Genomic DNA, 14,845 nt, shown 5'->3' with positions numbered 1-14,845 from the left:
TTTTTGACATACTGTCAATGATAACTAATAAGGACAAGTTTAGAACATACTAGTAATGACAAGTTTAGACGGTTCTATAAATAAATAATACTAATAATGTCATGTTAAGAAGGCACTATTAATGATGACTTTAATGTGCACAAATAACATGTTTAGAATATACTAATAATGACAAGTTTAGAAGGTACGATTGATTATAACTTTAATGTGTACTCATAAGGAGAATTTTAGAATATACTAAGAATGACAAGCTTAGACAGATCTATGAATGATATATTTAATTTATACTAATATACAAGTTTTGAATATAATATTTATGACAAGGTTTTATGTGTGCTAATAATCACAAGTTTAGAATATACTATTGATGACAAGGTTTTATTTTAAGAACGATAACTTTAATGTGGAGAGGTTTATAATATCCAAATAATGAAAAGTTAGAAAGATACCTTTAATGATTGTTTCAACATGCACTAATAATGAAAAGTTTAGATGGTATCTTTAATGATAACTTTAATATGTGACAAGTTTAGAATACACTGATAATGACAAGTTTAGAATATATTATTAATGAGTACTTAAATGTGTACTAATAAGGCAAGTTTATAATATACTAATGATGTCAAGATACTAATAATAACGTTAATGTGTACTAATAATGACAAGTTTTAAATATACTAATAATGATGTTTAGAAGGCACTGTTAATGTGTTCTATCTGTTAATGTGTACTAATAATACTAGAATATACAAATAATGACAAGTTTAGAAAACACTACTACTAATAACTTTATGTATCAATAATGAGAAGTTTATAATATACTAATTAAGAAAACTTTAGAATTGATAGTTTAAGAATTGATTTAAGAATTTAGAATTGATGTTTAATAATTGATAAGTTTAATATGTACTAATAATGACAAGTTTATGATATACTAACAATGACAATCAAGGTGCTATTAACTATAAATTTAATGTGTCATAATAATGACATGTATAGATGATAGTACGAATGATAACTTTAATATGCAATAATAATCACAGGTTTAGAATATACTTACAGTGACAAATTTAGAAGTGTGGAATATACTAATAATGATAAGTTTAGAAGGTTCAATTAATGATAACTTTATTTTGTACTAATAATGACAAGTTTAGCGTAAAGTTTACAAGGTACTATTAATAATAACTAATGTGTATTAATGAAGACAAGTTTCGAACATATTAATTATTCTTTTAATGAGAACACATGTACACAAGTTTAGAGTATAATAATAATGAGTTTAGTATAAGTTTAGAAAATAATAATGACAAGTTTCTAAGTATATCGTTATTGACAAGTTTAGAATATGCTAATAATTGAAAGCTTATGATACTCTTAATAATAACTTTAATGTGTAATAATAATGACACGTTTAGGATATGCTAACAATGACAGTTTCAGAATATACTAATAATGAGTTTACAAGGTCCTGTTAATGATAATTTTAATATGTACTTATAATGACAAGTTTAGACTATACTAATAATGAAAGTTTAGAATATCCGAATAATGACAAGTTTATAATGACAGTTAAAGTCACTATTAATGATAACTTTAATGTGTACTAATAATCACAAGTTTACAATATTTAATAAGGACATGTTTAGAATGTTATATTAATGATAACGTTAATGTGTAGTAATATTGACACGTTTGAAATATATTGATAATGCAAAGTTTAGAAAATACTAATAGCAAAATTAGAAGTTATCAATGACAACTATAATATATATACTAACAATGACATGTTTAGAAGACACTACTAATGATAACTTTAATATGTACTCGTAAGTTTAGAATATAATAATGACAATAATAAAATTACTATTCCCAATTTTAGAATATACTACAAGGTCCTAGTAATGATAACTTTAATGTGTACTAATAAGAAAATATGTTTAGAATTTACTATTAATGATGTTTCGAATTTACGAACAATGACAACTTTAGAAAGTATTGTTAATGATAACTTATATTTACTTATTATAACTTATTATTATTTACTATTATAAACAAGTTGATAATATACTAATAAAGACAATGTACATTAATGTGCTGATATGTGCTAATGACACTAATAATAACATTTTTGTAATATACAGATAAAAATAAGTTCAGAAGGTACTTTAATGACAACTTTAATATGTACTAGTAGAAGTATATATATGTGTACTAATAGAAGTACTATTAGAATATTAATGATAACTTTAATGTGTATAAACAAGGTACAATATACTAATAAGAGTAAGTTTAGAAGGCACTATAATTGATAACGTTAATTTGTACTAATGACGACAAGCATTATCATTATCATTATATCATATAATAATAATGACAAGTTCAGAAGGTACTATTAATGATAACTTTAATGTCTACTAATAGTGATAAGTTTAGTATATACTATTAATGAGAAGTTTAGAATATACTAATGACAAATTTGGAAGCCACTATTAAAGAAAAATTCTGTGAAATGATAATGACAAGTTTATTAGTAATGTGTATAATAATTATTTCAATAAGTACTAAAAATGAAAAAATTACTAAATACTAGTAATGACAAGCTTAGAATATACTTTTACATACATACATATACCAAGGCTTTTTCTCCCTTCCAAGGGAGGTAGCCAAAAAGGGAAAGTCCTAAAAACACTCCACCCATTTCATCCCTAAATACACTCCACACCCCTCCCACCCTTACTCTCATCTGAGCACCTACTGGATGACGGGTCATCCCTGCACCCTGCCCACCGCCCTGGGTCAGAAGCAGTGTCGCAAGACACAGTACATCCACAGCTAGGCCGCTTCATTTAATTGGCGAATTGTTTTGCATATAAGGCAAGAGAAATTTCGGGCTGCGTATTACTAACATACTAAAACTAAACAAAAACTAAAAAAAAGAAAAAATACCTTTAACTCAAATAAACTATAATTACAGACAAAAACATACTAAAATATAATAATATAAAAATTTATATATACATAAAATAATAATACACCATTAACTAATAAGTAAACACTAAAACAATGTTAGAAAAAGCCTAAAGATAAATAAACTAAAATAACTACAATAAATTGACATATAATAAAAATAGTTTTATGATAAAACTAACATAAAAAAAAATAAATAATATAATAATAAAAACACTAACTATAATAAGAATATCGCTAACAACAAAAAGACATAAACAATAAACAAAAACACAAAAAAAAAAATACTAAAATACATGCAATGCATACTTTAATACTAAACACAAATGACAACAACATTAAAAATGAAAATAATAGAAAACAAAATAAAGAATCCAAAAATAAGTTATAAAAACCAATAATAAACAATATAAATATATAACAATAAGAAAAAGACTAAAACAGTGGAACACTAAAAAACATCTAAAAATTAACACTACATAACTTTAAAAACATAATAATCCAACATAAAAAAAAATAAATATAATGAAAACCTACAAAACGTATTCTCCCTAATGAAACAATCATTAGATCTATAAAAATCAAAACTCCATATCCCACTGAAAAAATAACTACCACTCACCATAATACCTAAAAAATAACAAAAAAAAAAAAAATACATAAATTCATACAAAAATAAAAACTAAATTATTGAAAAAAACAATTATGCACCCCAAAACAAAACACAACACAAACAAACCCACCAAACACCCTCCAACCAAAACAACGTACATACTCAAACATATAAAACTAAATAGATACCACAATAAATCCCACATAACACCCCAAAGGCCATTAACCCTAAAGCATAAGTAATTCCCCCCCCCACAACAACAAAAACAACAAACATAAAAAAAAATCCCCATAATTGAATAACAAATATTATTTATATTCCATAAATAAATAACGCAATCATCCCACACCCCCCCATACCCCCCCTGAACCCCACCCACAACATAAAATCCTAAAAAACAAAACCCAAACCCCAATATCCCCCAATTATAAAAACAACAAATCATACAAAACACAAACCCCAACCCACATACACAGCCCCCCCCCCCACCACACACAACACCCATAAAAACACACAACCCATCCCCCCCCCCCCACCCATAACGCTATAAATAAAACTAACAAAAATACCCCCTACCCACCCACATATAAACATCCCCCCCCCCCCCCCCCCCCCATAACCCCCCCCCCCCCCCCCCCCCCCCATCCCCCCCCCCCACCCCCCCCCCCCCCCCCCCCCCCCCCCCCCCCCACCCCCCCCCCACACCCCCCCCCCCCCCCCCCCCCACCCTCCCCCCCCCCCCCCCCACCCACCCCCCCCCCCCACCCCCCCACCCCCCCCACCCCCACCCCCCCCCCCCCCCCCCCCCCCCCCCCCCCCCCCCCTCCCCCCCCCCGCACACCCCCACCCCCCCCACCCCCCCCCCACCCCCAACCCCCCCCCCACCCCCCCCCCCCCCCCCCCCAAATCCCATCCCCAAATACCCCCCCCTCACACCCCATTCCCCCACCCCCCCCCCCCCCCCCCCCCCCCCCAACCCCCCCCCCCCCCCCCCACCCCCCCACCCCCACCCCCACCCCCCCCCCCCAACCACCCCCCCCCCACCCCCCCCCCAGCCCCCCCCCCCCCCCCCCCACCCCACCCCCACCCCCCCCCCCCCCCCCCCCCCCCCCCCCCCCCCCCCCCACCCACCACCCCACCCCCCCCCCCCCCCCTACAATACTAAGTCCCCCCCCATTAAAAAATTAACCACCCTACTTAATAAAATAAAAGACCCAATAAGAAAAAAACAAAATAAAAAATATTATAATAAATAAAGTTATCTAGAATTCAAAATTTTAAATTATAATAAAAATAGTTATATATTAATTGCCTTATTATTTATACTCATTAATCTGATTCCAAAATTAATATACATTCAAATTAAATTTTACTGTACATGTATCTCATCTAATATAAAATTTCTAGACACCTCACTCAAACACATCAAACTCTTTCTCTCTTTTCTCTATGTTTCTGCCCCATACAGTGCTTGCACAATCACTTATACAACCTCCTCTTCGCATCCATTCCCAAATGTCTATTCCTCATTACACTCTTTAAACCACCAAGGCATTTACTCGCTTCTCTCAATCTACATTTACCTCCACCTTCACTCCACCTTTTCCTGCTACATTTGCACCCAAGTATCTAAAACTATCCACTTCCTCCAGTCGCTCTCCCTTAATGTTCACTTCCTTGTACATCTCATCACCTTACTTTTACCCACATTTATCTTTAGCTTTCTTCTATCACATACTCTCCCAAACTCTGCCACCAGCTTCCTCAATCCCTCCTCTGACCCTGCCACAAGCGCAGTGTCGTCCGCAAACAACAGCTGGCTCACCTCCCACTTTTCTCCATTTTCTTTAACCATCTCCAATCCCTGACTCACTACCCTAGCATTCACCTCTCGCACCACCCCATCCATGTATAAGTTGAACAGCCAGGGCGACATAACGCATCCTTGACGAAGTCCCACCTTTACTTCAAACCACTCACTCTCTCCATTTCTAATCCTAACACATGCTCTACTACTCTCATAAAAACTCTTGACAGCTCCCAAAAGCTTTCCTCCTATCCCATATATCTGCATAACCTCCCACAGTGCCTTTCTGTCTACCCTATCATAAGCCTTTTCCAGATCCATAAAAGCCCAAAAAACATCCTTCCCCTTTCCTATAGCTTTCTCACATATCTGTCTTACCACAAAGATCTGATCTACCCAACCTCTACCCGTCCTAAATCCACACTGTTCCTCACCAATTACTCCTTCTGTTCCTCTCCTAATCCTCTCAATTAAGATCCTCCCATAAGCCTTCCCTACTACACTCAACAGGCTAATCCCTCTGAAATTACTACATTCACACTTGTCCCCCTTTCCCTTGTAAAGAGGAACTATACAGGCACTACTCCAGTCCTCCGGTACTCTACCCTCTCTCCAGCAAACATTAAATAACCTCACCAACCAGTCCACCATCACTGAACCTCCCTTTTTCAGACATTCTGCATGACATCCATCCAGACCAGGTGCCTTACCTGCTTTCATCATCTTTACAACTGCCTTCACCTCATCCTTCCTTATTTCTCAAAAAAGTAAAGCAAAAGGTAAAGGAGGTAAAGAGGAGAGCAGATGTGAATTGGGGTAGGAGTATGACAGAAAATTTTGAAAGTAGTAAAAAGATGTTTTGGAAAGAAATTAAGAGAGGAAAAGGAGGCGAATCAAGTAGTGAAGAAAAGGTAAAAGGTACAGATGGAGAGTTGATAATGGAAGAGATGGCAGTGAGGGGAAGATGGGCAGAATATTTTAGGGAGTTGCTGAATGTGAAGGAGGATAGGGAAGGAAAGATAGCTGCAGTGGGAAATGCGAAGAAAATGAGAGTGATGAGTGAGGAGAATGGAGGAGAATATACTTTTAATTATAAATAATAATGCTTAAAAGTGGCAGTTTGCCGACAAGATTGACGAGATAAACACCATATGAGGATGGAGCCTTTATTTGTACGACGTTTTGCTTATTACAGCTTTTTCAAGTACAAGTTGAGATACAAATGCTTGAGATTAAATAAGGGGAAAGAAAGGAACGGGGAGAGAAAAGGGGGGGGGAAGGAAGAGGAGGAGGAGGAGAAGGGGGGGGGATTGGACACTGGGAAAGGATGAGAATGCTGGCCCAAACGTCCGTGGGCGAAATGTCCACAAAGGGTGGTTTAAATATTTTAAATATTTTAAATATTTTGCTGGCCATGGGTATTAGGGGAATAATGTGAGGAGATATGTTAAACATGCCCCTGTTTTGTTCAATAGTGTTCGTTCCTTGAATGATTGCTGCTTCTAAACACTTCCTACGGATTTTGTCTGGTTCCCGTATCAGCAGCTCTGCATTCTTCCAGTCCATAAGATGGTTTTCCTTGTTTCTATGTGTCACACATGCATTGGTGGTGACATCATGCCTGACGTCGTAACGGTGTTCACGTATTCGTGTATTCAGGTCGCGTGACGTTTCTCCGATGTAAACTTTATCACATCCTGAACACGGAATACGATAAACACCGGCTTTGGTGCCCGGTGTCTGGTTGTTGTGTGTTTCCGTCTTCGTGATGTCTTTTATTGTTCTGCTTGTCTGGCACACTATTTCCTCGGATAAGGTAATACAGCTCCTTAGGGATAGAATCGAGAAGGAGAAAATCGACTTCCCCCTGCCCCCCAACCATTTTGTCGATTTGATCAAACTTTGTGTTGAATTTAATTATTTTAAATTCCTGGACAGTTTCTTCCACCAGAAATTTGGCATGGCCATGGGCTCTCCATTAAGTGCAGTCCTGGCTAATTTATTCATGGAATTTCTAGAAACAGGACCCTTTGCCAACATCGTTCCCGAGCATGTGACCTGGCTGCGATATGTGGACGATATCTTGCTCGTCACACCCAGGCGTTTCAATCTACAGCGCTTGCAGACGGCCTTAAACGAAGTGGAGCCCACCATTCAGTTTTCCCTAGAGGAAGAAATCCACGATTCTCTTCCTTTCCTGGACACACACATAGTACGGTAACCAACTTGAATTCAAAGTGTATAGAAAGCCCACCAACAAAAATTATTTAATTCATTTCTACTCCCACCATGATATAAGGACCAAGAGAGGGGTAGTAATAGGTTTTTTCCTTAGGGCATTTAGGATATGTAGTGCAAAATACTTAGAAGAAGAGTGCAAGTTTATTAAAGAGACCTTTTTAACACTAAAATTTCCAGAATTTCTTTTAGATAATTGCAAACAGCAGGCCGCTAAGATTCGGGAAAGCCGTAGGCAGCAGGACAGCACAACAAGACGTCTCGTGTTGCCAACCGGCGACGTTGCCACCAACCTGACACGTCTTTTAAGAACCACCAACTTGGAAATAGTGTGCCAGACAAGCAGAACAATAAAAGACATCACGAAGATGGAAACACACAACAACCAGACACCGGGCACCAAAGCCGGTGTTTATCGTATTCCGTGTTCAGGATGTGATAAAGTTTACATCGGAGAAACGTCACGCGACCTGAATACACGAATACGTGAACACCGTTACGACGTCAGGCATGATGTCACCACCAATGCATGTGTGACACATAGAAACAAGGAAAACCATCTTATGGACTGGAAGAATGCAGAGCTGCTGATACGGGAACCAGACAAAATCCGTAGGAATGTTTAGAAGCAGCAATCATTCAAGGAACGAACACTATTGAACAAAACAGGGGCATGTTTAACATATCTCCTCACATTATTCCCCTAATACCCATGGCCAGCAAAATATTAAATATCTAAACCACCCTTTGTGGACATTTCGCCCACGGACGTTTGGGCCAGCATTCTCATCCTTTCCTAGTGTCCAACCCCCCCCTTCTCCTCCTCTTCCTTCCCCCCCCCTTTTCTCTCCCCGTTCCCTTCTTTCCCCTTATTTAATCTCAAGCATTTGTATCTCAACTTGTACTTGAAAAAGCTGTAATAAGCGAAACGTCGTACAAATAAAGGCTCCGTCCTCATATGGTGTTTATCTCGTCAATAACTAATAATAACAAGCTTAGAATATACTAAGAATAAAATGTTCAGTCGGAACTATTGATAACTTTAATATGAGAAGTTTAGAATATGCCAATAATGAGTATTGTCTATAATACTATTAATGATCAAAATAATGTGTACTAATAATTGTAATTTTAGAAAATTACTTTAGTATGTTTTAATAATGACAGTTTTAGAAGGTTCTATTAAATAACTTTAATATGTACTAATATTGAATAATTTAGAATAAACTGATAATGACAATTATAAAACATACAAATAATAGAAGATATTCATTATAAGTTATAATAATGACAAGTTTAGAATATGCTAATAATGGCAACTATAGAATATCCTAATAATAATATAGAATATCCTAAGGACAAATTTATAATATTATAATTTTGACAAGTTTAAAAGGTTTTACCAATGATAACTTTAATGACAAGTTTAGAGTACACTAAGAATGACAAGTTTAGAAGGTACTATTGCATGATAACTTTAATGTGCACTAATAATGACAAATATAGAATATACTCATAATGGCAAGTTTGTAATATATAAATATTTCAAGTTTAAAAGTTATATTAATAATAACTTCAACTTTGACAAGTTTAGAAGGTATTATTAATAATAGCATTAATGTGTACTAATAATGACAAGTTTATGATATATATATATATATATATATATATATATATATATATATATATATAATATATATAATGCAAGGTACAGTTAATGATAACTTTTAAGTGTATTAATAATGGAAAGATATACCAAGTTTAAAGTTATATTAATAATAACTTCAACTTTGACAAGTTTAGAAGGTATTATTAATAATAGCATTAATGTGTACTAATAATGAAAAGTTTAAAATATACTAATAATGGCAAGTTTGTAATACACTAATAATGGCAAGTTTGTAATACACTAAAAATGACAAGTTTGTAATACACTAATAATGGCAAGTTTGTAATACACTAAAAATGACAAGATATACAATAATGACAAATTTAAAGGTAATGCATTCAACTTTGACAAGTTTAGAAAGTTTTATTAATAATAACTTTTATGTCTACTATTAATCAGAACTTTACAATACACTTATAATGAGAGGTTTAGAAGGTACAGGTATGTGTACTGATAATGGAAATATTGGAATATACCAATAATTACTAGTTTAAAAATACCGTTCAAGATAACTTTAATTTGTACTAATAAGCAATTTTATATACTAATAAAGACAAGTTTAGAATGCACTCTAACTGCAAAATTTAATATGTACTAATAATAAAAAGATTAGAATATGGTAATAATAACAAGTATAGAAGGTACTATTAATGATATCTTTAATGTGTACCAATAGTAACAAATTTAGAATATAGTAATAATGAGAAGTTTAAAAGGTAGTATTATTGACAATTTCAGAATGTTCTAATAACGAAAAGTTTGGAAGATATTATTAATGATAACGTTAATGTGTACTAATAAATACAAATTAGGAATCTATTAATGAATAAGTTTAATGTGTTCTCAAAATAAAAAGTTTAGAATATACTTTTACAGTATACCAATAATAAGTTAAGGATATACAAATAAAGATCGGGTAGGTACTATATGATAACTTTAATGTGCAACTGTTGCGGCTGAAGTCATCCTGATGGGGTAATACAGGCATTCAATAGTGGGGGTGATGAACACAACCGGCTGCTGGATGATGTTTATATATTTTCACTCTCCGAATGAACAGCGCCACACACGGCATTATTGGGTATTAACAAAACAAAGAAAAAACAGAAGTCTGTGGTGCGTACAGTTACACATCCAAAATGTACATAATATTTTCTGCACCATAACAAAATAATTGCAAACTCCATAAACAAAATACGAACACACTTCTTTTATAACTGAACACTGATACAAGTGATGAAAGTTTGTCATCCTCAACACTCCCCTCAAACTGAAGTCACCCTCTGATTGTGCTAAACTTACACAAAGTACCCTTGGAGAGAGGTTTAGTAAACATATCTGCAACATTTTCATCTGAGGGTACATACACTAATTTGACAGATCCATTTTCGATCTGACTTTTGATAAAATGGTATCTGATGTCTATATGCATTGATCTTTGATGATACACTGGGTTTTTAGATAAGGCTATAGCACCTTGGTTATCTACAAATAGTATTATAGTGTCTCTCTGACATTCTGTTATGTCCGCATAGGGTTGAGCTAAAAAATTACATTCTTGTACAGCATGACTGATAGCTACATATTCTGCCTCACAAGTGGAAAGAGCAACTACTCTCTGTTTTTTGGACTTCCAGGATATAAGTGGACCATGGGTACTCATTTTGAAACAATAACCAGTAATACTATGGCGGTCCCCAGCAGACCCCCAGTCAGAATCACAGTAACCTGTTAATTTCAATCCTGCTTCTGATTTACCAAATTTCAAACCATAGTCAAGTGTTCCTTTAACATACCTTAAAACATGTTTAGCTAAACCAAGATGATTTACAGTTGGTTTTGACATATACTGTGATAACTTGGTAACCACAAAACATAAGTCAGGTCTGGTTGCAGTCATGATATAAATTAGACTACCCACTATTATCCTATAGGATTCACAGTCTATTATTTTACAGATACACTTCGGTTTACAGATACACTTCGGTTTGCAGTCTGACATGTTGAATCGTTCTAGAACTTTCTCACAATACCTCTTTTGATTCATTATTATACAACAGTCATTAAATACAAACTCAATGCCAAGGAACCATGATAGTTTGCCCAAATCTTTCATTTTGAATCTCTTATTCATATTCATACAGTAGATGTTTCATCTGTCCTCTGATATACACAATGGTCTGACTGCTATGTAATAATTTGTACAAATTTCTGCCACTCTGTTTTTAAGCCATACAGGGACTTCCTTAATTTACAAACTAGCTTATTACCATATTCATCAGTTTTTACAAGTCCTTCTGGTTGCTCAAGGTAAATCTCACAGTCAATATCTGCATTTAAATATGCAGTGCTGACATCCATCTGATGGATTAAATAATCACTTTGTACAACTAATTGCAATAACATTCTCAATGAAGTAAGCCTGGCTGTTGATGAAAATGTTTCATGATAGTCTATATTTTGAACTTGGGAAAAGCCTCTCGCTACGAACCTGGCTTTGTATCTGTCACCACTATCTGGGTCATTTTTCACATTAAAAACCCACTTACCTCCTACAACTGATTTACCTTCAGGTAACATTACCAGATCAAAAGTGTCATTTTCTGTTAGGGCATCAATTTCCTCTTCCATTGCTTTTTGCCATAAATGTGACTCTGGGGACTGCATAGCTTCTAAATAAGTCCCTGGGACCTCACATACCTTATGACAATAATAGGTGGTGCACCCTGCTAAATTATAATCATCATCATCTTTCTCTACAACATAGTCATTTAGATACCTAGGTGGGTTCCTCACTCTTGGAGGATTTTTCCCTTCAATGTTTAGCTTACTAGTCTTGTTCTCATTCCTTGTCTGTTCAGAGTCCTTCACTGCTGGCTGATGAACTTGTGATGTGGGACGACGCGTCACTTCATTATCACTATCGCTTTCATAGACATTAGACTTTGGCATTTCTACTTCATGTAATATACAGATAACTGTAATGTGTACTTATAATGACAAGGTTACAATATACGAATAATGACAACTTTGGAAGGTGCTACTAATGATAACTTTCATGTGTATTGATTCTAAACTTGTCAGTGTTAATAATACTGACAAGTTTAGAATATAGTAATAATGACAAGTTTAGAATAATGACAACATTGGAATACACTAATATTGCCATGTTTAGAATATACTAATAGTGACATGATTAGATTATACGAATAGAAAGTACTATTAATGATAACTTACATATATACTAATAATGATAATTATAGAACATACTAATAATGATAACTTTAATATGTACTAATAATGATAATATTAGAATATACTAATAATGAAAATTTAGAATATTCTAATAATGAAAGTGTATATGGTACTATTAATGATAACTTTAAAGGGTACCAAGTTTAGAATATAAAAATAATTACAAATTTAGAAAGTACTATTAATGATAACTTTAATATGTTTAGAATATACTAATAAAAACAATATGTTTAGAATATACTAATAAAAACAAGTTTAGAATGTACTATTAATGATAACTTTAATGTGTACTAATAATGAAAATGGTAGAACATACTGATAATAACATAGAATAAATGGTAATATTAATGATAACTGTAATGTGTACCTATAATGACAAGGTTACAAAATACGAATAATGACAACTTTGGAAGGTGCTACTAATGATAATTTTCATGTGTGTTGTCAGTATTAATAATACTGACAATTTTAGAATATAGTAATAATGACAAGTTTAGAATAATGACAACATTGGAATACACCAATATTGCCATGTTTAGAATATATTTGATAAGCACTAATAATGAAAAATTTAGAACATGCCAATGAAGATATGTTTAGAATATACTAATAGTGACATGATTAGATTATACAAATAGAAAGTACTATTAATGATAACTATAGTATATACTAATAATGATAATTATAGAACATACTAATAATGACAAGCTTAAAGATATTATTAATGATAACTTTCATGTGTACTATTATTGACAAGTTTAGAATATAGAAGTAATGACAAGTTTAGAATATACTAATAATGACAAGTTTAGAAAAAAACTATTAAATACAACTTTAATGTGTACAAATAAGAACAAGTTTTGAATATATTATAAGTTCAGAAGGTATTAATGATTAGTGTGTACAAGTAACGACAAGTTCAGAATATACAAATAATAACAAGTTTAGAATAGACTGATATTGACAACTTAGAAGGTATTATTAATGATAACTTTAATGTGTAAAAACGTGTAAAAATGTGAAAAGTACAGATAAAATATACTAGTATTGGGAATTTTATAATATACTAATAATGAGAAGTTTAGAAGGAACTATAAATGACAACTTTAATGTGTCCTAATAATGAAAAAAATAAATATGAAAACTATAGAAGGAATAGTTTGGAATATACTAACAATTAAACATTTAGAGTAAAACAATAATGGAAAATTAATAATATACCTATAGAAACAAGTTTAGAATACACTATTATTGAAAGTTTAGAACGTACTATTAATGTTTAATGTGTACTAATAAAAAAAATCGAGAATACACTTATAATGACAAGTTTAAAAGCTTCTAATAATTATAACTTTAATATGTACAAATAATAAGAAATTTAGAATATACTAATAATGGTAAATTTAGAATGTACTAAAATGTTTAGAATTGACTAATAATTATTAGTTTAGAATATACTAATAATGCCAATGTTTCAAAGTTAGTATTAATGATAATTTTAATGTGTAGTAATAATTACAAGCTTAGAATATACTAGAGGAAAAAATCCACGATTCTCTTCCTTTCCTGGACCAACTTGAATTCAAAGTGTATAGAAAGCCCACCAACAAAAATTATTTAATTCATTTCTACTCCCACCAAGAGAGGAGTAGTAATAGGCTTTTTCCTTAGGGCATTTAGGATATGTAGTGCAAAATACTTAGAAGAAGAGTGCAGGTTTATTAAAGAGACCTTTTTAACACTAAAATTTCCAGAATTTCTTTTAGATAATTGCAAACAGCAGGCCGCTAAGATTCGGGAAAGCCGTAGGCAGCAGGACAGCACAACAAGACGTCTCGTGTTGCCAACCGGCGACGTTGCCACCAACCTGACACGTCTTTTAAGAACCACCAACTTGGAAATAGTGTGCCAGACAAGCAGAACGATAAAAGACATCACGAAGACGGAAATACACAACAACCAGACACCGGGCACCAAAGCCGGTGTTTATCGTATTCCGTGTTCAGGATGTGATAAAGTTTACATCGGAGAAACGTCACGCGACCTGAATACACGAATACGTGAACACCGTTACGACGTCAGGCATGATGTCACCACCAATGCATGTGTGACACATAGAAACAAGGAAAACCATCTTATGGACTGGAAGAATGCAGAGCTGCTAATACGGGAACCAGACAAAATCCGCAGGAAGTGTTTAAGAAGCAGCAATCATTCAAGGAACGAAAACAAAACAGGGGCATGTTTAACATCTCGCCTCACATTATTCCCCTAATACCCATGGCCAGCAAAA

General features: G+C 33.9%; 1 protein-coding gene across 1 annotated transcript; it reads right to left on the bottom strand.

Moving 5' to 3' along the window:
• Positions 1 to 10,573: 10,573 nt before the first annotated feature.
• LOC143017539 (uncharacterized) lies at positions 10,574 to 11,197 on the bottom strand. Its single transcript, XM_076172329.1, has one exon. The coding sequence runs from the start codon at positions 11,195 to 11,197 to the stop codon at positions 10,574 to 10,576; it is 624 nt and encodes a 207-aa protein (XP_076028444.1).
• Positions 11,198 to 14,845: the final 3,648 nt, after the last annotated feature.

The sequence above is a fragment of the Oratosquilla oratoria genome, chromosome 32 (assembly GCF_046742065.1).
Source record: "Oratosquilla oratoria isolate Oo_2021 chromosome 32, ASM4674206v1, whole genome shotgun sequence".
Taxonomy (NCBI): Eukaryota; Metazoa; Arthropoda; class Malacostraca; order Stomatopoda; family Squillidae; genus Oratosquilla; species Oratosquilla oratoria.
This window is presented reverse-complemented; position numbering and strand designations above follow the sequence as displayed.